Here is a 24,762-nt window from a genome sequence, read left to right on the forward strand (position 1 = left end):
TCCGGGAGGGAAAGGGAAGGGAGTTGGTGGTGGGTGGGGAACGAGTGGAAAACATGGAGTCAGCTGATGGCTCCCAGTTTCCATGGCAACGCTAGGCTTTTCCCACCCACTCCCTTTTCTCCCTCTCTGTTTCTCTTTCTTTCTGGTCTCTTCGCTGCCTCACCCACTCCCTCACCTCTTTCACACTGCATTTTGTTTTTAGTTTTTCGTTTTTTTTAGATGGTCTCACTGTAATCATGTTACGCCCTGTTCCCTCTTCTTCTCAGATCTCCCTCTCTCTTTTTTTTTTGACCTTCCTCATCTTCTCTTCTTTCTTTTCCTGTTTGCTTATTAAATTCCTCCCCACTTCAGCAAAGTATGTTGCAGGTTTCCTCCTTTCCTTTCCTTTTCCCCACTAACGTCCCCACTGTGTGATAAATTAAGGATTATCTTTCCTTTCCTTTCCTTTCCTTTTGGCATTTAGCGACTTGTAATTCACTAAAACATGCAAAACCACCGCTCTGCAGCCTTAACAACGAACACTGTCTGCAGCAAGTTACTCGTATTTGTGCCTCCGTCACCCAGCCCAGCCTGCAGCTGAACTGTGTGACCCGATAGAAGGGGCGTGCAGCAGAGCCTCCACCCATCTCCTCCTCACCCACAGCCAAACTACGCTCAGATGAACTGGACGGAGGCCAAATTTCTGGACTGGAGGCTCGCTGCTGCTGCCGCTGCCGCTGCTGCTCCCATCTCTCTTCTCTTAGTCAGTACCAGCCTCTCTCTATACCCATGTAGCCCCTTCTGCCTCCCTCCCTCACTTTCTCCTCCACCTCCCCCCACAGCGTGCCACACAGCAGCCATTGTTTCCTGTGCTCTCGAGCTGCATGGCAGCTGAGCCCTGGGTGGCTGGAGAGGCGAAGGGGTGCGGCGTTCCTCCGAGGAGGAGGCTAAAGGGAGCTGGGGCGTAGTGTGAAAAAGCCTGATGCAGGTTGTGTGGAAGTATTTATCTTGGATGGAGCAGTAACTCAAACTTTAACCAGACGCTGCCAGTTCGTATTGATTGATAAACGGAGGCTACGCCGTGAAACGTGTTTGTATTCGACCGAGCAGGTTATGGAAGTAGTTTTCACCAATGTAAATTCAACAGTTTTGGAGTATATTTGCTTTACGTCACACGTTTTAGCCGTAGCTTCTAATGGAGAAAGACACTTTGGGTCAAAGCAAAGGAATCGCAAAATGCTTTCTTGTTTTGACCAATCTGATTTCTCTGACTCTTTGGAACTATACTCTTAGTGGGTGAATGCTTCACCCCAAAGAGCACCCTTGAAGTTTCAGTTAGCATGCCCTGTTACACTTTTTATATACTTATTTAAAGATCACGAAGCTGTGGGTTCATCCAGTTGAGCCAGCGGGATGAAATTTAATGGTATTCTTCCTGCTGTTATCCCAGAAATATGAGATAACTTCCTATTAGTACCCACCTTAGTATATATATGAATATACAGTAACTGCAGTATCTATTGCCTATATAACAGCAGGTAACTGTGCCCCACAAAGCGTTTTAAAACCCTAACCTCCGTGTTCCCTCCTCTGCTCAGAATCACAGTATAGAATAAACATAATGAAATTATTTCTGTAACAGTGGATTGTTTGTCTCCTGCTGTCTTTTTAAACCATCAAACCAGCGTGCATCCTCATTGTTTGGCACACCGTGTAAACTACGATTACGCGAGTCTAATTAATGCATCAGAATGGGAACTTGATCATGTCGAGGATGTGAGTTGATGTTTTCGTCGTTTAAAGAAAGAAACCGCCTTCACCATTCAAATCAAGAGTTCGACCAGCATTTCTAATCATCTCGTGTATTTCTTCTTCTCTCGTTCTCCAGCAGGCAGATGTAGGTGATGACTGCTCACAGCCAACGAACCTGAAGGTGAAGACGGAGTGCAAGACGGAGCCCACTTCGCCTCCGCCGACTCCCGCCGAGGACCAGACCGAACCGGTCGACCTGTCGCTCAACAAACCCCGCACGGCTTCTACGACGAGCACCACGGTCAACCCTGCGCCCAGCAGCATCGTGACCCAGCCCAGCCTGTCCGCCACACCGGTCCCCTCCACCGTACAGTCGATAGGCTCCATGGTAACCATAAAATCCTGCCGCCTCCATTTTCATAGTCAGACACAATAGGGCTACAGCAACCAATCACATCCCCCGTCTTCTTTCCCCTCCCTCCAGGTCCTCTCTCCGGGGTCCATCTTGGCCACGCAGGGCGCCGGCGGCCAGCAGATCCTCCACGTCATCCACACAATCCCCTCGGTCAGCATGCCCAGCAAGGTCGGCCAGCTGCAGACCATCCCCGTGGTGGTGCAGTCGCTGCCCGTTGTCTACACCACCATGCCTACTGACGGCGTCGCCACGGCAGCCATTACGGTGCCACTTATAGGCAGTGACGGGCGCTCGGAGGGCTCCGGTGAGTGGTTCAATGAAGATGACAACACAATAGAGTTGTATTACATGTTGGGACTACTAGCACCCAAGCCAGGCTAGAATATCTTAAGGTAGATTTGTGCTTCTATGTCCACTCTACGCCACAGGGTACGGAGATTTGTAGAACTTCCCAAGACACAAAAAGTTCTCCCTTCTCCTGCTCCTAAACACCCTCTATTCTCATCATCTTCTCTCTTTAGGGCAGTGGTTTTTTTTAGAAAAAAATAACAGCTGTAGGACAGAGGGAAACTCAACACAGCATACTAGCCAGCAGCGTAAGTACAGAACGATGCCAACACACAGGCTACAGAAGTATATATGCTCCCAGCGGTTGGAGAGGTATAAACCAAGATTTAGCCTGCACTCTGCACCCAACTGTCATTGTCTCAGGTCTCATCCCTTCTCAGGAGACGTCCCGAGACTTTACGAACACGTGTAACATCAATCATATCAGTCACATATGGAGACTTTCCATGACAAAGACAGGCAACATACCATACCACCAACCACAAACGCACACCATCTCCACTGAAGAACAATCGTGGGCGTGTCAGTCACAGACAGAAAGCTGAACTTACTGTTGCTTCTCAGGACCCGACACAACAAAGGGCTTTCCAAACATCGTAAACAGACTGTGGTATTTAAAACTGTCACATTTCTCCTTCAGTATGCTAAATGTTGGTCTGGTAATAAACTTGCTGCAGGTGACATTGTCGCAGTTGTTGCAGAGTCTCTGTAGCGATTGGTGACGTCGCTGATAGGACGTCCGACAGTATACGCTGATTGGCTCCTGATTGGCTCTAACCACTCAGCAGCAACTTGAATCATCTCACATTTGCCAAATTGCACCAACCTGAGCAGCTCTATTGCTGTCTCGATGACAACTTTCAAATTTCCATTTTACTGTCTGTTGCACAGAAACATTGCATCCTCTTTTCTATTTTGATATCACGAGAATAACTTACCGTGCTCACTTGGCTGCTGTATTTTCTCGTCAAGTCATGGCCAAGTCTTCTGCGACCTTCACTTCCAGCCATTCACAACTATGTTTGTGGTGCAAAAGTGCGTTTTGTAGTTGCACCGTCTCTAGAGAGGCAAACACAAAAGACATAGACGTGTTGCAGAGTGATGCCTCCCATGTATCAGTAATTGTACTGCATTAAAAACTTGAGCTGGGAGGAGTTTTAAGTCACAGTGAAACAGCAATTCTTTCTTCCCTTCTGTCATGTTGAAACACAATGTTGAGGTAGTCATACAGTAAATTTGTGATATCAGTGAGGAAACATCGGTTATTGAGATGCCGGTTAGATTGCCAAATCTCCTCGCCGTTCTTTCTATCTTCAAGTGTCACGCCCACGATTGTTCTTCAGTGGTTCTGTCACGATTGCACACTCTGTCATTTAAGAGGAGGGGGGTGGGGGGGGAGGATCCTGGTCTCAGAGGAGCACACTGCAACTCCCTGTGGAGATGGTGTGTGTTTGTGGTTGATGGTATGTTGCCGTCTATCTTTGTCATGGAAAGTCTCCATATGTGCCACATGATTGATAGTTCCACTTGCGAAAAGAAATGTTTCACATGTTTCGTAAAGTCTCGGGACGTCTCCTAAATGGGAATGTACAGGCTGCTTTGTCCTGATGGCAGATTAACACAGGACTACTCTGTATTTTTTAAACTTGGACAGGAATATACACTTGGACAAGTCCTCTCCGTCATCGCGCTCTAATCAGTTTTGTGGAAAGAATTGTCAGCGGCAAGCGGTAAATCTTCACAGCAGACACCTCTTGAAAGCGGCCATTTGTCTGGCTGTCGTCGCATCAGCCTCAACCACTCCATGGGATCAGGTCGATTTGCACTGAACAATGGCGAACGAAGAGGTTAAAGTAGGTGCGATTCATCCCTGGGTAAACACAGGGGGAAGCTCGACATTTGCTCAGGCGAGCTGGCAAAACAGTCCGACGCCGCTTTGACAAATTGCACTGAAGCCCCTCAGTGAAGTCAGTGCAGTTCACCTTGGTTTCTAATTCAAAACAGCACGGCCTCCGCTCAGGAATGTAAACGAATGGGGCGGCGACTCGTTAGAAATGTTCTGCGAGAGTCTGCTGCTGAGAAACCGGCCTGAAGATGCTCCCGGGACTTTTTAACCCCTGCAATCTGTGACGTTCAGAACATGCCAGGAGTTGTTGTGCTGTGAAAAAACTTTTGACTTTCTCTCCAACTGCACAGTCTACTTTCCTTCATTACTCAGAATAGATTTAATGTGAATGCGAATGTTTGAGGGGGAGGGGGGATGGATCTATTGTCTTCATAAAAGCTCCTAATTATGATGCTATCCCAACTATTTATACAGTATATGGCACATAAAACATAATGCGTTTTGTATCAGTCCGTCTTTAAATTACCGTAATAATATGAATATTGGATTTAGCGACAAATAGCAGCAGCCTGTGCAGTTCATGGACAGGAACATCAAACATAAAGCTTCTGAGATGTATAAATCATCAGCGAATAAATTTAATTTACAGTAAACAGTTGACCTTCAATCTATCTTTGCTAGCTAGCGCTTATAAAGTTTAGCTAGTTCACGTTATGTCCGTAGTCGTTTCCTCCGGGTTTTGACTGACTCTCTTTAAATAATTGTAAATCTCTATGGTCTAAAAAATCAAGAGCACAAACGTTGGGTTTTAAAAAGTGGCAGTAATGTAAATTTTTAGGAGTGAACAGCATAAATAGCTTCACATGCCCCGTATGTTTTCTCCGTCAGGTTAAATTCAGGACAGAACCAGTGTTTTCTTTGCTAATATTTAGTTTTCTTGTTGCTCGATAAGAAAAATGACATGTGCCCGGTATTAAATGTTACATAAATACACAGGTGTTGATGCCATTGTGCTCACTTGTGCAAAAGTATTGCACAGCGACAGTAGGGAATCTATTTAAATATATTTCTGCTGTTCTGAAGTCTGTAGCATCTCTCCTTCCCTTCCCTGATCATTTAGATTATCAGATCCAGTTATACGGAATAAAGGCAAGTAATATCATGACTAAAAGTCATTTTTGTGATGTTCAATCTCCCTCTTCTTCTTTGTTATCATTACTTGTACTGTAAAGACCCTGCTAACAGAGGAACATGAACCTCAGCAATCGTCCTATCAAAACTGCCTCTCCTTCCACAACTGATGGCTTTGTCTGTTCACAATTAGGATTCCCCCCAGGGGACTAATGTGCAGTCATAACATTATGTTTTATGCCATATTACATCACATTAAGGAAATATTGATAATATTTATCTGCCGAAACTAATTTCAGTGGCTGTAAATGTCTGAAAATGAAACAGAAGTCTCTCGGGGATTGAAGAGTAACTTTACACCCTGGGCATCTACTATATAATCAGCGCTTTAGAAATAAATCAGCTCGTGATAAGCTGCTTTTAAAGACGACTTTACGAGTTTGTGAGTTTCCTGGATGCGATTTAAAAATATTGACGATTCATCCTGCCCTTGGGGGCGTGTACTAGGTTTGGGTTCACAGGTGAAAGGCTTTGTGCAGTGTCCACGTTATAGTATATCCAAAAAAAAACAAGCTGAAACAATGGCCCTGTAGTCTTGCAAGGTTCTGATGTGCATCACCCTCACATGTTAATAATTGAACCACAAATCCTCACAAGTTTTTTTTACAACTGAAGAAGCTACTTGGATGAAGCAACTTCGAGCAGCCCCACCTCGTTTTCTCAAATGTTCATGTCATTTACTAGTTGTCCTGCCGGCCTCAGCTCTCAGCCTAATGATTTATGGGAGGTGCCTGTTCATGGCCAGCGGACCAATCATCAGAGCAGACAGGTCTTTTTGGAGGCTGCCTCCTAAGTTCAATGTCTTAAACATATAAACATGCAGTACCCTGCTAGCTGCTTCACGGGATCTTCGAAGTGATGTTTATGGTTTTTCGATTTGTGTTTTGGTTTTTCTGGGTTTGGGGATGTGTTTTGTGTTGGATGTGATCACGACAGGACAAGTCCATCAAGTTTAGAAACGGAGCAGAGTAGTCAGGTGTTCAGAGAGGTCTTAAAGAAGCCGAATTAATCTGAACCACTTTATTACAACTAGAAGTGACCCCCACATGATGCAGGAACTGTTGTGCAGGATGATCCTGAGGCAGGAAATTGGTCTGTAAAATGTGATGGAAGCTTTCAAGGGACATTTTAAGTGATATTACTGCTTCTCTTTCACCTACTAGGGAGTATGCAGATAGTAATGGTAGGAAAAATTATAATAAGTGCAAAGTTTCAAACCAGTTATGCTTTAGAGGTGGCTTTAAACAGTTTATGCATGTAGGAGTTCTGCATCTTAGATTTAACACAGTGATTGTTTATTGCGTTTGCCTTCAAGGATCATTCAAGCGTCCCCTTAACTGGTGTGATCCATAGTCATCAATCTGCAGAGTCAGACCAAGTGGATGCTGAAGGTCGTCGGCAAAGGAGCTCCCTGTTCTCAATAATGAAAGTCTGTTTTCTGTCTACATTTCACGGCCTGGCGACGCTGCACAGCTCTGAAAAGAAAAAAAAAACAACCCCCCAAAAAAATGAAGATGTGAAGCTGACGAGGGAAGTGACTGAGGGAGAAAGCGAAAGGCGACGATGGGACAAGCAGGAGGCGTTGATGTTCGCTGCTGATGTTGTGTTGTGTGGGAGGAAAAAGAGAAAGGAGGGTCGGATAGGTAGACGCAGAGAGGAAGGAAGGGAGCGAGACAGAGGTGGAGGTGGAGGTGGGGGCAGGAGGTATGCTGCAGGGAGGTGAGGAAGGATGAGGAGGAGAGGGTGCAGGGGTCGCAAGGAGAGGAGGCTGGTCGTTTTGCCTTTGAAAGAGGAAGGCTGATATGGTGGATGGGTGAAGGGGGAGGCTTAATTGTCTCCAGAGACAAAGAGCACCACTTCTTTTGGTGTGTGGCCCTCCCCACACAATTCACACACACACACACACACACACACACACACACACACACACACACACACACACACTCCACCCAAATTCCTTGCGTCACCCTTCCACCAGCACTCCACCCCTTCGCGCTCTCTCTCCAGGCTGGGTGGACTTTGAACAGTATGGCTGCTACATTCCTGCAGAGAGGAGGAGGAGGGGAGCACTTTGGTTTTTGTGCATTAGGTTTTCAGACCAATTTAATTACGCAAAGTGCAGCAAAAACTGAATCAAAGTTACTCTAATACAGATACGTAATCACCGGGAAGGCGCGTCCCTGCTGTCACAGTGCGGTGCATAAAACTTTGAACTTTTAAATAAACGTTTGTTTCAGCTTTTTGGTGCTGGATAATGTCTTTTTTAACCTAAATATACTGTGAGCTGATGGAAATCATGGAAACGTGCCGTGAAAACCAAAACAATCGACTGAAAGAAACTAAAAATCTAATCAAAAAGCCATCCTCGATCCTCACATCAGCTGAGATGTATTTTAGCTTCTGAATGCTGAGCAAGTGATCTCAAAAGTATGACCACAACTTAAAAAAAATATATAAATAGCCTCCATCCCATGAGTTTTTAACAGCTTGCCGAACCTGGAGGACGACCAGCGACGCCTCCCGATGGCCTCGAGAGATTTTCACCTAATTGCTAATTAGCATTGTCGGTGAATTCGCAATAATTTTCATTAACATCTGTTCACATCGCCATCGTTGTTCTCCTGCTCTGACATTGGGGAACGCGGCTGAAATGGAAACAGAGGATGTTTCTTTTAACACAAACAGGAGACTAAAAACTTGTGGAGAAATATCTGAGAAAGATGTCGGAGACATGCAGCAATATTCAAAACGACTGCAAGTTTGATCCTTGAATTCTGCAGCGTAGCAGACCACTCCTCAGCGCACACACACACACACTGAGCTTGTCTTTGTCTTGCTAAGTTGCTGGAATCCAGACATTGCTGTCAAGAAGTTATTAACCCCCTGCTGTTCTCTTCTGTCTGTTTCCACCCCTCCTTACCTTCCCCTTTCCTCTTTTTCTGTCCATTCCATCCTCTTTGTTCATCAATTTCTACTCCTTCTACCAATTTGTGCCCCTCCATTCCCTCTCGCTGTCCTTCCTACTTATGTCCTTTCCTCTCTGCAGTTCGCATCAAGCCGGGCTCGACGTCTCCGGTGGAGTATCAGAGCGACAGCGACGCAGAGAGCGGCACGGAGTCCGGATCGGCCTCCCTTAGCGTTCAGAGCCTCGACGCAGGGTGAGTCCGCCCCACATACGGACATAACAAACCAAATATTAGCCACACCCGTGGGAGTTTGTCTACAAAAAAACGAAAGTGACACACGTGCAGAAATTGATCAGAAAGGTTGCATTACCTGTAGCTTTAAAACCACGTCAAGGTGAAGCTTGCGTCGCGGCTGCTATGGTGCTCTGTCCTTGTTCTCAGAAAGTTTTCAGACTAATTTGTACGTCACCAATGTTTTTGAAGTGATCAGAGCCCAACTGTGACAAGTCCTCTAGCCTGAGCTATTTAAAATGATCTACCTGCATTGGCACACCGTGCATAACTGCATGGACCCTTATGGTACAATACAAATCAATACATTTGTGCTCACTTAACTTACTATGATGGCTTGAACTGCATGGAGTCAGCCAGGGTTGCATAGTCCAGCACTCCCACTCATTTTTATAGCCCTTTGTTAGTCAATATAAATTGGAAGGCTAACTACTTTGCAGCAGCTCATGCGTTTGACCATTTATACGTAGGGAGATCTCAGACCGTCAATCCATCATTGCATTGTACATCAACCAAGTGTCAAATGCCATAGTGAGGATAGATGACAGCTAGACTAACATCTACAATTATTTTTTAATGGCGCACGATCTACCTGCACTACTTTCATGATCTACTGGTCTACTGGTATTGGACACCGCTGATATAACTCATATGTCTCGACTCTTTGAACTGGAAGTGTCTTCTGGATTAGTGCTCCTATTAGTAGCAAAAGCTATAGCACAAACCCCGTCCTGTTTGAAGTAGGAACTGAACAGTGGTCCCAGTGTAATGTTTTGCTGGCCCATCCATCCACCCTTACCTCCTCCCTGTGTGGACGTTTAGGCTGTATTACTCAGTCGCATTACGTCCTTGTTTACTTCCATCTAAATCCATCAGAGTGTGTTGCCACATTAACAACAACACATTATTATGAGTCATAACATCATCACTTAAGTCACAGGACGTGTGTGCACGAACAATTTAAGAAAATGGGCTCGAAGTTTGAAAATATACTTCTGGTTTTTACTTTGTCATGTCTTTGACACCTTGGTTGATTTAAATTTGTTTCTTCAGGCGCATGAGAAACAATGGAAACGCCTCTTGTGTAGATTGACTGTGGGCTGGATATGAGTTGAGAGTTAGCCTTACTGTCCTAGTGGCCGGTCTTAGTACTGCAGAAGAAAAAAAAAATCATATGGCAGAAGTGTTGACAGGACAAACAGTAAAAAAATATTGGCGATGGCGGCCGACTGCAGCGTCCATAACTCAAGTAAGCATGGTCGGGGAGAGAGGCACTAGCGCGCTGCTGGGTTTATGGGAAATTCGGTCTCTGTCCGGGCCACCTCCCTCGCCTGCAGGCTCCTGACTAATTACATTACTGCAGTGCTGCCATGACTGGATGCTTATATAACCTTATATAACCCTCTGTACAGCAGAACACACTGGAGACGCCCACGCTGTAGCACATAAAGACAAGTGTGCGCATGTGAACAAGTGAACAAGATCTGCTTCATAAGTGAGGACATTCGGTGTTCTCAAGGAGATAGTAGTGGACATTTGAAATACTTGTAAGTCAAGGTCCTTGGTGCCATTTAAGGACTCCCTTAAAAGTGGCGCACAAGCGTGTGTCCAGTGTGTTCATTTGTAAATCAGGACAGAGCTATTGCCACACCCAGTGGGCGCGGCCGGGAGTCTGTAACTGAAATTCAGGGTGTGGACGTCGACAGTTAGCTTAGTTCTATAATCTGGCATGTGACGCAAAAAGAGAGAGAGAGAGAGAAAATGTTTAATAGAAATAAAGTGTGTTTGAGGGTTTTTATGTGTTTTTGTTTGTGTGAGGAATATTACGCTTGTGTGTGTTCTTGTGCAGGTATCTTTCTGAGGACTAGTTAAATTTTCTGACTTGAGAGGACATCTTGGCCGGTCCTCACTTCTTTACGAGGCTGTTTGAGGGTTGAGGCTTGGATTTAGGGTAAAGGTTATGATAAGGTTATAGTTGGGGCCAGGGCTGGACACGTTGTTGAGATGGTTAGGGTAAGGGGCTAGGGAATGCATTATGTGAACGATTGTCCTCACAAAGATAGCCATACAACCGTCTGTGTGTGTGTGTTTGTTCCTGGGCTGGGCTGTCCCAGAACTGGGGTGTAAACAACGTTACGTAATGCATTTTGCTGTCACACCTCCCTGTAAAACGGATTGGGAGATCAGTGTTTTTTTTTTTTTCTTCCTTCAATCAATTATTAAATGATTATGAAAGAAAAAGTGTTGATTACGTTGGACTGTGAAAGCACCTCGGAAATTAGGGAAATAAGGAAAGAAGACAAAGGTGGAAAGATATGAGAGATACGGATAGAGAGAGGGAGAGTAAAGCTGAAATGGAAGCTGTTGTGCAGCTGTGGTTGAAGATGGTGTGAATGTTTGACGCCCCCTGGTGGCTGGATATCGCCATCGAATTCACATGAGCTTGATGAACCATGAAACAAAAAGGCAGCAAGTTTACATTTGTTTATCAGTGATCATAGTTAGAATTTGATTTTAACACACAGCAATGTGTAGAACCGAAGGAGTGGGCTGCCATCAGTGCTCTCTAAGCTAAGCCTCACTGACTCCCATCTCTCTCCGCCGCAGGTCGGTCATGGACTTAGAGCCCGTCGATCCAGACTCGCCGGACATCAAGAGGCGGCGGATCCACATGTGCGACTATGAAGGTTGTAAAAAGGTTTACACCAAGAGTTCCCACCTCAAAGCCCACAGAAGGATACACACAGGTGAGACCACAGCTCACCGCACATAAATAACACAATAATCCTTTTCTAAATCCTTCTTTACAGAATGAAATTGGAGAAGCTTCTTTATCAATATGAACACTGTAAGGTTATAGAATAATCACAGTTTTGGTTTGAAGCAGAAAATGAACAGCCGTCTAAGGGTAATATATTGCTGGCCCGTCCATCCACCCTGACCTCCGGAACTTTAGACTCTATAACTCGTTCGTTTACTGCCATGAAAATGACTAAATCCACTAGAGGGTGGCATCACGTTTACAATGAAACGTCAGCGTGAATCGTGAACAGACTGTTTGCACGCAGTGATTACCAAAGTAAGGGGGTTTCAGTTGAGATGTAGAGTTTGATTCATTCAGCTAACAATATTTTCATGATCTCAAACAAATCCGTTGCTTCGACTAAACCAATCATAAAGCATCAAGGTTGAGTAGATTTTAAAACATCTGCAGATGAATTGGCATATCAGTTCAGGTGAGCAGCCTTGTCATTTTTAGAATAATTGTGCAAACTATATAAGGAAATAAGCAGCCAGTGGCCAAACAACATTACATTTTCTTCCGACATTCGACTGACATACAATGAAAGATTTTTTATGGAACAGGTTGAAGAGACCAGCCTTTTAGGAAATGTATCACTGAGTTATTCGTTCACTTTTTCCCCCTCCAGTACCCCACCCATCCTCTCCTCCTTCCGTTGCTCCCTCCCATCCTCTCTTCTCCCCTAACTCTTGTCCTTCTCTTCTGCGTCCTCCCAGGAGAGAAGCCCTACCACTGTACCTGGGAAGGCTGCACTTGGCGCTTCGCTCGCTCCGACGAGCTGACCCGACACTTCCGCAAGCACACAGGAATCAAACCTTTCCGCTGCACCGAGTGCGACCGCTCCTTCTCCCGGTCTGACCACCTCTCCCTGCATCGCCGCCGACACGTGATGATGTGAACTCTGACTTCTCCCCTCCCCCATCACACCAACCTCTTGACCCATCGATTTCTCAAAATCCCTCACAGCACATCTTGTACCAGAGCCCCTCACTTCCCATAAACCTCTGCTACTTCCCGTCTCCCTCCTCACGCCTTTGCAGGATTTAAAGCCCAATCCACATATATATAAAAATGACTTTTCCTCGTCCTCCTCTTTATCATGAAACCGGGAATGCGTCTGTGCATTTGTGTGTGTGCATGGTGGATGTAAGGACCTTTGCAAAGTGCGCGTTTCAACGTCATCACCACCGTCCACCCAGAAACAGTCCTCCCCCCTACCATCCTCCACCTCAATCACACAAGATGTCAACTCCTCAGAAAGAGGAGGATGAACTGAAGGACATCCAGCAGCAGGGACGTTCATCCATCCATCACATACATGCATCCATCCAAAGGAGAGGAGGGCGAGGAGGGGACGAGGAAGAGGAACGTGGAAGGCGGACGCATCACTTCAGCTGCGCTTTTAATTTCCACAGTAAATTCTGTACATATCCAGAGTTTGGGAGGACATGTGTGACTCCCAGATTTTATTTATGGATTTCCGAAAGCAAGACTTTTGCCTCAAATAGCCCTTTTCCATCACAAGAACATTTCCAAGAACCTTTTCAGGAACTAAAGAATTTTCCATTTCCTTCTAAGCCTTATCGTGTTGACTTGAGGGTCAGTGGCAAAACTGGCAATTTATGGTTTAATTCAGGACCTCTAATGCACAATATTAGCGTTTATTAATGTACTTGTCAAGAACTTAAATGGAGACCGACCATAACACGAATATCTGATAATAAATGACAGTATACTTGGAATAATAATGTAAAAATCTATCTTCACAGGACTAGTTCCTGCTGTTCACAAACTCTTTAAATTTCCTTATAGCTACTTAAGACTGCATTATATTAAACAATGTGTTTGTATACTGCTTTTAAATGCTAAATAGTCGGGCTATCTTCACTTTAGGTTCCTGGGGCTCCTTGGGTTCCATTTGGAAAAGGGCTTACAGTAACGAAAACTCCGCCATCGCCAATTTGAATCGAGGGTTTGCTAAACCGTGCATATCATATATGAGTCTGTGAGTGTTCTTGCATGTTGTGATTTTTCTTCACAGCAGCTGAAGTGAATTTATTCTCCCTCCTTCACGAACATATTTGGGGCTAATTTAATCTAATCTAAAGAATAGTTGTCTTCATTCCGATCATCCTGCACACCCTCATATATAACCCTCCCCTCCCCCATCCCCTGGTACAGGGAGCTACAAGACTGTGAACTTTATAAAGATTAATTTGTGTCCATCGTATCAATCACATGGTTGTGTTCTCCCCTCCCCCGCGTGCACACACTTTTTCTGGTTCTTCTTCGATAACAGTATTTGCTTTTTATGCGTCGTTGTTGCTGTCGTTTTTTGAAACAAAGGCCTTAGGTCCTGTCCTACATTTTTATTTTTGTTCTCTTCTTTGCCAGGTTTGGCGCTCTAAACAAAAAGGAAAAAAAAAAAGAAGAATTTCAGATCCTTTTGTTGTTTTCTGAGGCTGTGAAAAAAGACAGAGGAGAAGCAAATAGATTGAGGACTCTAAAAAAAACAAACTCTCGCACAGGGAATAGGGGAGCTTTTTCTGAGTGTGTGTTCTTAGCGTGTGTTGTTCACGTGTGTGTGTGTGTGTCTGTGGACGAGTGTGCATGTTTTGAGACAAAACACGTAATCAGAGTTTAAGATTTTTACGAGTGTGTGTTCCGGGCACTTGTCGTTCTTTTACCTCTTGCCCGTCGAGCCTTAATAACTGAAGTCAATCTGTAAGGGCGAAACCAGAACCACTGACAGAAGATTGAATGCGAGGGCTCCGCTTTATTCAGCTAAACAGTTTTTTTTTTTAGCTGAAAACCAAGAAACGAGAGGTGCTACTTGTGGAGAATTTCCCTAATTAATCTTAATTGTTTGGGGATTTCAAAGAATAGGAGGGTGCCTGTTTATGTCGGATCTGACGGATATGGATCTAAAACGCCACAGAAGATTCAGATTTAAAGAGAAAACATTTAAAAGGTCAGAATCCTGTTTTTCACATCTAGCAGTTCACTTTTTTTTCTTTGCAGCAGCAGGAAGCATGTCTCAAAAGTCTCCCGTCGGCCACTCTTAGCCATATTTTTCTCAAAAATCAAACTATTTAAAAAAGAATAAAGCCATTTGCACTGGTTTAAATAACGGGATGGAGCAGCAGGACTTTGGAGCCAACATGGCCGCCGCTGAGAATCCCAGCGGCTCTATCGTCTGTCAGTGGTTCTGGGAGAAACCAGGCACTGTGTCGGGCCGTCAGGGTCCGCAGTGTCTCGGGTTTTAAACCACGGGGAAACTAAGCGCTCTCCTCACTAGCATTTCTACCAGGGTGGGGGTCAATTCTCTCAAGTCACAAAATCTAATCCCCCAACCAAAAAAAAATAATAAAAAAATTAATATAAATACTAACAGGTATAACTCCTGTAATATCTACTGACCTCCAGCTCTAATTAGCACACGCTTCAAGCGCATCTTTTGGAGCAGAATTGACCCCCCCGACCCTGCACGCTAACCCACGCTGTCCATGTCTTAAGTGGGCTGTTTTCAGCTCCTGATCTGGGCTGGACTTGATTATGCAACAAAAACGCAGACCTCGCTCCAAGCGCTGTTCTGAACTCAGTAGTAGAGCTCTAGCCGGTAGTCGTACAGCTCGCATAGGTCGTCGGGACAAGAACCTTAAAGCGGAGGTCAGGACGCGTAGAAGCCTGCGCTGTTGATCGCAGAACAAAAGCCACCTCTGAAACTCCTGTCAGAAACCGTGACGAGAAAAGTCTGTGATCAGAGGAGCACGCTTTTATCACCCTGACGGGTCACCTCACTAACTTTAAAAAAACATAAATGGCAAAATGCATTCTGCTTCTGAAACGCTGTTCTCGTTCGCCATTTGGAGTCTGTCATTTCAAAAAAAAAAAAAAGTGAGAGCAAAGTGTTCTACATCTGACGTTTCATATTATGATAACTGAGACGGACGTGCCGGCTTCCTGTGAGCTGAGTGCATGCCATGGACAGATTGTTGTTTGGTCTGCAAACTGTAAAAGAAAAAGAGAAATTTAAAATAAAAGCCCAATCTTAGCAGAGTGACTGAATTTGGGACCGGTCCACAACTGTGTGACACAATGAAAACTGTCCCATCAAGAGAAACATTTCAGAGACTCTCGGCTAAATTCAGTCCCTCGCTTGGAGGGATTTTTATTTATTATTCTTTTTTTTTTTTTTTTTGCAGTGCAGAGCAATGCAATGTTCCCATTTCTCTTAACATCCCCCCCTCTGCTTCAAGTAAAAAAAACAAAGAAGTTACTAAGCACATCTTTCTAGAAGAGTATATGCATTTGATTGCAATTTTCTTTCTTTTGTAAACTGTTGATAAAGACATTAAGGACAATGACAAATAATTAAGAGAAATCCATGTACATAAATGTATATAATCAAAAAGTGCAGAGTTAATGTAACGGGTGAATTTCTATTTTTAACACTGACTAGATAATGTGAAAAAAATCTTTTTTTTCTTCTTCTTCCTCTGTTGGTTTGATGAAATGTGTTTCATCATGTGCATTTATTTTTATTTTTATTATTTTTTTGGTTTGTTTTTAAATCTAATACATTTGTTACGTAGTTTCTTAAAAAAAAAAAAATGGTCCCACTTGTGTTGTGCACACTTGTGTTGCATGAGAGTAGCCTTCTCGTTTTCTTCTAGTGACGTTGGTGAGCATGTCAGTGTGTGTGTGAGACGGTGGGGTGGGTCCCTTAACAAAAAATAAATAAAAGAAGAAGAAATAAAGAACCCGCCCTCCCCTCCTGTCCCGTCCCGTCGAGAAAAATCACATTAAAAATGATTCGTTTATTGCGACGGGGCTTTCGTGTTTCAGCACTGGACCTGATTTTAAAACAGTCACACTCAAAAGAAACGTCGTCGGTTTGAGTAGATTTCATTTCAAAGAAACAAGTTCCAAAATTAAATGATAAGACAATAAAAACGTATTTTCTCCCGTTTAAAAAAAACCCAACATATTTAAATGAGCTGACAGAGAAAACTCAGGTGCTACTTTAAATACATTTTAAAGTATTTAAGGTGGATTATGTGAACTCCTGTAGTGATTTGAGATAAATAAAACCATTTTTTGTCACAAGACCCCTTGCTAAAACTAAAATCCCCATTTTATTTACAAAAAAGACAAAATAGAATTAATTACTGAAGCCATCAGATCAATCAGTGCAGTTGAGGAGACAGGAGTTTGTTTGTGGCGCTTCCAGTTTATTCTTGACAATCTGAGAACAGTTGGGCATCAAATAATCCAAGAACCACTGAAGAACATCTAGTTACCATCTCTAAAGAGCTAAAAACTGGAGCGTTCATTCATTCACTGGATCCTATCCCAGCTGTCACTGGGGCGAGAGGCGGGTCCACCCTGGACAGGTCTCCAGTCTATCACACTGCTAACACAGAGAGACACTCACACCTACGGCCAATTTAGAATCACCAATGAACCTAACCAGCATGTCTTTGGATGTTGGGAGGAAGCTGGAGGACCTGGAGAGACTGTTTCCGATGTAATTTTAAATCTTTGGTTTGGGTCAAAGACGTCTAATGAATGCTTAAGACGGTCATTCTTTTCTCTATTTTTTTCAGCGCCACAAATAAAATCCTGTCCACCCGAAATATATTTATTTACAGAGACAGATAACTTTAAAAACTACAGCAGGTTTGGTGAGAAAACAACTGAACTGAAACTTTAAAATGTCCAGTTTATTCCAGGACTGTTTACCCCACAGAGCACATGTCAAACTGAATATTCTATCGGCCCAATGTTTTTACAAGCACATTCACATCAGCCCAGTCGGTGTATTTATAGACGCACGCGCTAAAACCTCCACAGCCTCGCTGAGGGAAGCCCGTCGACGGCCTCCGGGAGAGACTGACGCATGTGTACGTGGTTTTTCTTTTCCTCCTTTCCTTTCTTTTCCAGTTTGCTTGTTTTCTTCAGTATTCCTCAAAATCTTCTGTTCGCGTTTCAAAGCGGGAATCTGTAAAACAAGCTATCCCCGCTGAGACCCGTCCCGGGATAGAGTTCAAGTCTGAGGTCACCGACCGTGTCCGCCTGCGAAGCGAGTGCCTCGGCTCACCACTTCAAATCCGAGACTTTAGGTATTTTCTCTTGAATGCAGTAACTTATGGGCCAGTACTATATTTACTCAGTGCAATGCAGTTATCATTATAATAATACAATTATTAATAATATTTTCTTTTTTTTCTTTTTTTTTTGTATTTGTACAGAACAAATGTGTAAAGATCAGTGAGGAAAACGTGAGCTTTTTGATACTGTGACTCATGGTGTTTAAAAGTCAGTTTCTCCCTGTACAGTTGTGATTATTTTCCCCCTCCCCTCCTTCTTTTATAGAATAAAAAATGTTTTTGGTGCAATTTAAAGCCTGCTGTCTCCATGTCATTTCTTGTAGTTGATTTTTATTTCAATTTAGTGACCTTATTAATTGGCTCTTGTCTCTCATCGCAGTTTGCGTTCCAAACATCACAGAACTGTTGTCGGTGCACGATTTCCTGGTACATCAATTACACTGATGCACACGTCAGAGCTCAGCTAACCATAGACATATATACAATATATATGTATATATGTCTATGCAGCTAACGGCTACCAAAATGGAATTTGCATACCACCGAAGCACTTCAACCCTACGGTACCGTCTAAGAGCTGTTTACGCTAGCAGTCCAGTTCCGAGTACGGACAAGACATGTCGGCAGCTGAAACTTTTTTTTTATTGGTTACTATTTAAAGTCAATACTGTTCTGAAAAAATTACTTAAAGTTAATGAAACTTTAATGAAAATGAAATGCTATTGAATATGTCTTTATCATTTAAAAAAATTAATGTGACGGGTAAAAATAGATTATAGATTATGACCGACAACGAAAAAGTCTAGCGCAACCTCTGCCCTACGTAGACCCTAACGTCGTAGCCTGACATCCACCTCCCCAGAAATGTAACTATGGGTTGCAGCGACACAGACCACAAGAGCTGTGATTGGTCTGCTTGGTAGTAGCGTGGTTCCGCTTTAGTATTTCCAGCTGCTTCTCCATCTCCTCAATTTTCGAACTGATTGTTTTGGTTAACTTAGGAGGTTCAGAGATTCAAACATTTGTACAGACTGACAAGCACACAAGTATAGATGGCTCGCATGGGCATAGGCAACGTACGTAGGTTACGTGCATTTACACTATATTGCCTAAAGTATTTGCTCATCTGCCTTTACGAACTTGCTGGCCATGGAAACCCATTCCATGAAGCTCTCTACTGTTCTTGAGCTAATCTGAAGGCCACGTGAAGTTTGGAGGTCTGTAGAGATTGACTCTGCAGAAAGTTGGTGACCTCTGCTCATTATGCTCCTCAGCATCCCCTGACCCTGCTCTGTCATTTTACATGGCCTGACACTTCGTGGCTGAGTTGCTGTCGTTCCCAATCTCTTCCACCTTGTTATAACACCACTGACAGTTTATTTGTTTATTTAAAAAGGATCCCCATTAGCTGACGCCAAGGCGCCAGCTAGTCTTCCTGGGGTCCAGTCAGTAATATTTAATAGTGCACTACAAGCATTATGATCTCAAGCAGTCAAGTAATCATAAAATATATAAAAATGAAAAAAACAAATCAACACAAAACAAGACAATATACAGTCATGTATCACATAACCCAACCTCATGCAAGTAGGATGATGATCTAATTACGGTATTCCTATCAAATACATTCTTAATCTTCTTTTAAAACCAGCCTTTCCCTTAATTTCACGAACCTCACCTGGAAGAGTGTTCCAAAACGCAATTGACCTATAAAATACTGACAACTTCATAGAGTCAGACTTAGGTAGTGGTAGAGTAATCAGTCCACTATTCGCCCCTCGAGTGTTATATAGTTGACTGTGGAATATTTAGTAGAGAGGTAAGTTCACGACTGGACTTGTTGCACAGGTATCATCCTATCACAGCACCACGCTGGAATTCACTGAGCTCCTGAGAGCGACCCATTCTTTCACAAATGTTTGTAGAAGCAGTCTGCATGCCTCGGTGCTTGATTTTATACACCTGTGGACATGGAAGTGATTGGAACACCTGGATTCAATTATTTGGATGGGTGAGTGAATACTTTTGGCAATGTAGTGTACGTACGTGGCCTACAGTGTTGGAAATGGCTCAGGTAGCAACGCTTAAGGCACAAGTACTTAAATAAAAGTGTCTAAAAACAAAACAATAAAAAGTATCAAAAAAAAAAAACAGCAATAAGGTCCATAAGAATAAGAATACTGCACTGGATCATTGCAACATCCTCAAACCTGATTTTTGCAGTTTAGAAGACTTATGGCCTTCAGCGTGATGAAAAATTAAAAACCCTCAAACTATTTCCACTCTAGTTTACCAACTATTCACTGCCTTGGATGTTTTCCCCTGTTATTAATTTTATGAATGAATCAGCATCAATAAAATCTGGATGTTCAGACAATAATTTACTAAAATAAGAGTACAGAGTAACTCAGGATAACTTCTAAACAGCTGAAGGCCTCTCTTACGTTGGCTGACATTAATGTCCATGAGTCCACCATCAGGAGGACACTGAACAACCATGGTGTGGACGGCAGAGTGGCAAGGACAAAGACATTGCTCTCATAAAAGAACATTTCTGCCCGTGTACAGAATGGTTAAAAGTTAAAGTCCTGACCTTAATTCAGTAGAAATGCTGTGGACAGTTCATGTGAGGAAACCCACCAACATCTCAGAGCTGAAGTGGTTCTGTTCTGAGGAATGGGCTTAAATTCCTCCAGTGATCACTAAACTGAGCATGGCTCAATACATTTGTAATTCGGGGTGTTTGCCACTAGAGGGGGTGATCTAACAGTGAACGGGACAAACTCAGGTAGAAGAAGCATTGACTCCTTGAGGTGAAGTTACATGAACATGAATGTAAAAGTAGCTGAACTTAGATATCATTAGTGCACAGCTAACAGTGAAGGAGAACAAAGAGATCAAACTAGGTTAATAAATAAGAAGGTCACGGCATAAACCAAGCAATAAAAACCTCTTTATTGTTTGTCTGTGCGTGTGTGTTGGTTTTGAATTGAACTCTGTTTCCGTCGTTCTCTGTCCGTTTACTCTAAATGGGTTTATTGGCGTCATGGAGTCATGATCGGGCCAATCATTAACGCACAGAAACAAGTCGCTGGATTCATACAGATGGAGAGTGAGGCAGACGCTCGCCATATCAACGCAATAAAAAAGAGCAAAGACTTTCAGCTTTGTGATTTGGCAGCCTGCGCGCCGCCGATATCAGCCGCCGAATTCCAGTTCACTGACGTCGTAGCTGCCTGGTTCCATTTGGTCACGAAGCCCATCTGGATAGTTTGGAGACATGTTTTTTTTTCTTTGGAAAAGTTCAGATTTTTTAAAATTGACACTGTAGAAAGTAATGAAATCTATGTTCTTGGCCTGAATACATCTGCTGAGAACAGACAGCTCAGCTTAAGATGGGATAGTGTAGCAGGGTTATTTCTCTGAAGCCTTCTTCGTGTCCTGCAGCTAAAGATCTAATAACTTTATCAAACTGTGCCTCCTTCTTACCACAGGATGACTGACTGTGTGTAATACTCTGTAATTAATAATCATACTTAAAAGCCTCAGTTCACATGGAGACCAAATATCACGGCCCTCATTATTTTTTGCGGCAAGTAAGCTCGCCCACATCTGTACTGTCACCTTGCGTCAAAGCAAGTCAGGACTTCTCAACAGGTTTACACGGACTCTTGAGATATCATCCCCAGAAACAAGACTTTTAGCGTCACGTGCACGTTCCTCCATTGCCTTTGCTACAGCTGCAAATCAAGACTTGGTTCATTACGTGTTGATCTGCCTGATACGACACCGAAGTACTGCAGCCAAACAGATCAACTGTGGATGCAGATGGAGAATTTGTGCTTTTGCTACTCAAGTAGTGTACTATGGTGTGTTTAAACCTATTTTCTTTCCCACTTATGAACACCACCACTATGTTTACATGGGCACTAATTATCCACTTATAATTCGAATCAAAACCAACCGATCACGAGGAATTTTCAATCAGACTGAGAGCGGTGGTGTAAACCTTTGATTATCCATTTAGTAGGAAAATATTAGCTCCTGATAACCATGTAAACACTTGATCTGATAGTTTCTCCCTGGATGGAATAAATTCATTCTTTCTGAGCATGTTTGCTCCATGTATCTGGTGATGAGTTTCCAGGATTGACACTAACATGGAGGCAGAAAAACAACCACATGTTTGAAAAAGATGAACCAAGCCAGAATCTTTGTGGTCAGCGATGTGAGAAACGTGGCTCCGTCTTGGTCATAGTCTTAAATAATTTCAGAGTTTTCCCTAAAGTTGGAGTTATTTCAATCGAGCTGAAGAATTATTGTCCGTGTATCTGTAACGTGCAGTGTCCACCAAGCCATCACACCTCTCTAACATCCTAGACGTCATCCTGTCCTTATCTTACTCAACATTTCTTTGGATTTCTTCCCAGAATCCAGAGACAATCAAGAGGACTAATTTACTAAAGGATGTTTTTGTAGAAACTTACTGTCCAGCTGGCTGTCTGATACGCATCCCCCTTATCCCGGGACATGTTTTCAGATGTATTTGCTAGAGGGCAATTGACTTTACACAAAAAAAACTGAGCTTGTTGATGATAGCGTTTCTCGGAGGCCTCACTTCTGAAAACGTAAAGGTGTCGGACCGTGCGGCTAAAACACAAAAAGTGTAGAAAGACACGGCTGCCATCTGTAAATGGTAAGGCACTTCTGTGCTGCAGACAGGTTGTTTTAACATGATAATACTTTGCGGTCTATGGCGGATCTTGTCAAAGCAACTGTTCACCTAGAGCCAAGCGAACAATTCAGCTGATCCCTGCATGTCTCAGTGACAAGTCATGGTCTGCAGGCGTAGCGGGTTGTTTTGACAGATCCGTTGGCTGGTTTCCCTTTTCCATCTTCTCACATGTCACCTGGGCATGGCACGGCACGGCGTGCATCCTTTGTCTGCAACATTATTGTAAATGTAAGCGGTTGAAGCAACGCCCACATGCGGCGACACCGGTCCGGCCACACTGACAAATGTGCAAGCGGTTCACGTGGCGTCACCTTGAATGCACTTTGACTCAGACAGCTGCGATCTTGATCCAGATCAGCGTCTGATACGTCTGTTTAAGTTGTCAGAAGGGCTCTTCACACGTTGCAGATGTTTATTAAGGTCATGCTAGGAATTTCATCTGTTGTTGAAACAAGTTGCTCCTTAATGTACTTCCTGAATAGTTGGGTTTTAGACATCCTACTTCTGTTTCACTTTTATTTTGACAAATGAAACATGCTGCTGGGAACTCTAATTGAGATTTGTTTTTAATTAAATTCTGTTTAATTATTGGAAAATTGTTGTGGATTTACAAGAAATATGTAAGAATGTGAACAGAGTGGATTTCTTCAGGAGTTTAACGAAATCAAAAAACAAAATTCCCATGACTGAGAGTAGAAGCTGCTCTTGTGTTGGAACTTAAACTTAAAACTAAGTAGACCAAAGCACTCAGAGAAGGAAACACAAGTGGAGAAGAGAAGAAAAGAGAACACACACTTACATATGAAGCACCAGTCAAACCAGGTGATCTGAGTTATCCATAACGCCCCTTGACTCCCCCTGCAGCTGGGACAGCAGGGTCCCCACAGAACGTCTCGTTGAGGTGAAACTGCCCAGACACGGGGTCGTCTTTGTCCAGTCCGTCTCTTTTTCTCTCACAGGAGTCACTCTGCCTTTCATGTCATATGATATCCTGCAACCTCGGTCAGGTCACCGTGCATCTGATAAACGCGAGGAGTCATTGGTTCGACTGAATGTTGAGCCGCTGGACGCCCTGCGCTCTCATGCAGGTGCTTTGACAGCAAAAGAAAAAGATTGCTGGTTTATTGATTAAGAAGAGATGCACCGCCACGTTGCACGTTAGAGTTACAGGTCGCTGCACCTTCATGCACAGGTGCATTCGCATGGATCAAAGACAAATTCTGCACCAGTGAACGCTACAGGACTTCATTCATACCATTCTCAGTCCAGCTGTGCAACTACTCACCTAACTCACTTGTAACAGATAACTGCATGTTAATGGACTCTATTGCACCTTCCTAGCATTCCTATGTATTTAATATATATTATTCCATCTTTGTTTCTTGTACACTTGTTCATTTTTTGCTTACATTATTTTAGTTTTACTAGATTTTATTTATATTTTATTTTATTTGATCTAATCTTTCTTTTACTTGTGGTTCTTAAGAGTGTTTTTTTGTGTGCAACTAAGCTACTGTAACCAAGCAATTCCCCTCGTGGATCAATAAAGTTTGTCCAAGTCTAATCTCTCTAAAAAAAAAAATGGAGCAACAACAACTGCTCGAATTGCAGAGAATATCAGGAATGTGTTTAACTTTTTAGTGGCAATACCACGGCTTGCTGCTTGAGGTGCAACGCCTCAAGCGCTGGCTGTGGATGTGTCCATAACTTTCTCTTTAAAGGATCACATTCACCAGACATTCTGCAGTGATGTTGAACAAGTGGATACCATAACCCGGGGCTGTCTTTGTTTTTAGTGAGCTATCCTTTTACCAAACATTTCTTGAACAACCTGAAACGTCTTAAGAAAAATATGTGCAATGTTGGCACATACGCTGGCACCTACAGTTTAGTTCTGAGTCTCAGCGTTGTGTTACGTCTGCAACTCTTACCAAAACAGTGAAAAATGAAGAATAGCTTTTACTTTTATTGAAAAAAAAAAAAATGCAGTTAGTTAATATCTTTTGTGTAATTTTTGCACTTTGCAAACTCATGACCAGATGAGGCTGGTTTTGAACCGCGGGCCGTATGTTTGACACCCCTTCTATATAACCTCTAAAGGCGGCCTCCACCGGCCAGATGCACAAGCCAAAGTAAAGGCCTCAGTGTTTGTTGCTCTTCAGAGAGCATGGCGAGCGGCGCTGCAGAATCACCTGGACAAGTTTTAACAGGAGTTTTACTGCTGCGGCTTTGGAATGAAGAAACGAGTCGAGCAGCCAGCTTCACCAGGGCCCCCAGGTGAATGTTCAGCAGGGCGAAGCCAAAGAAAATGTACCTGAGCAGCAAATGGAAAAGGCACCGATTGTAGATAAACATGTGAGTCATCTGGGTACCTGCAGGGAAC

The 24,762-nt window shown here is 43.3% G+C and overlaps 1 protein-coding gene across 4 annotated transcripts in view; it reads left to right on the forward strand.

The window, feature by feature from the left end:
• The window catches only part of klf8 (Kruppel like factor 8), a 74,411-nt gene extending 56,479 nt beyond the window's left edge, over window positions 1-17,932 (forward strand). Inside the window, exons 3-8 of one of the 4 annotated variants that reach the window (XM_084564742.1) lie at window positions 1,868-2,119; window positions 2,216-2,450; window positions 2,668-2,742; window positions 8,578-8,689; window positions 11,336-11,475; window positions 12,248-17,932. In XM_084564742.1, the coding sequence (XP_084420868.1) occupies window positions 1,868-2,119; window positions 2,216-2,450; window positions 2,668-2,742; window positions 8,578-8,689; window positions 11,336-11,475; window positions 12,248-12,429 (996 nt within the window). In that variant the 3' untranslated portion in view covers window positions 12,430-17,932. The remainder of the gene's footprint in view (window positions 1-1,867; window positions 2,120-2,215; window positions 2,451-2,667; window positions 2,743-8,577; window positions 8,690-11,335; window positions 11,476-12,247) is intronic. The other 3 variants (XM_084564743.1, XM_084564744.1, XM_084564745.1) reach the window with 3 other exon arrangements.
• Window positions 17,933-24,762: the final 6,830 nt, after the last annotated feature.

The sequence above is a fragment of the Chelon labrosus genome, assembly GCF_963514085.1.
Source record: "Chelon labrosus genome assembly, chromosome: 17".
In the NCBI taxonomy this organism is placed as follows: domain Eukaryota; kingdom Metazoa; phylum Chordata; class Actinopteri; order Mugiliformes; family Mugilidae; genus Chelon; species Chelon labrosus.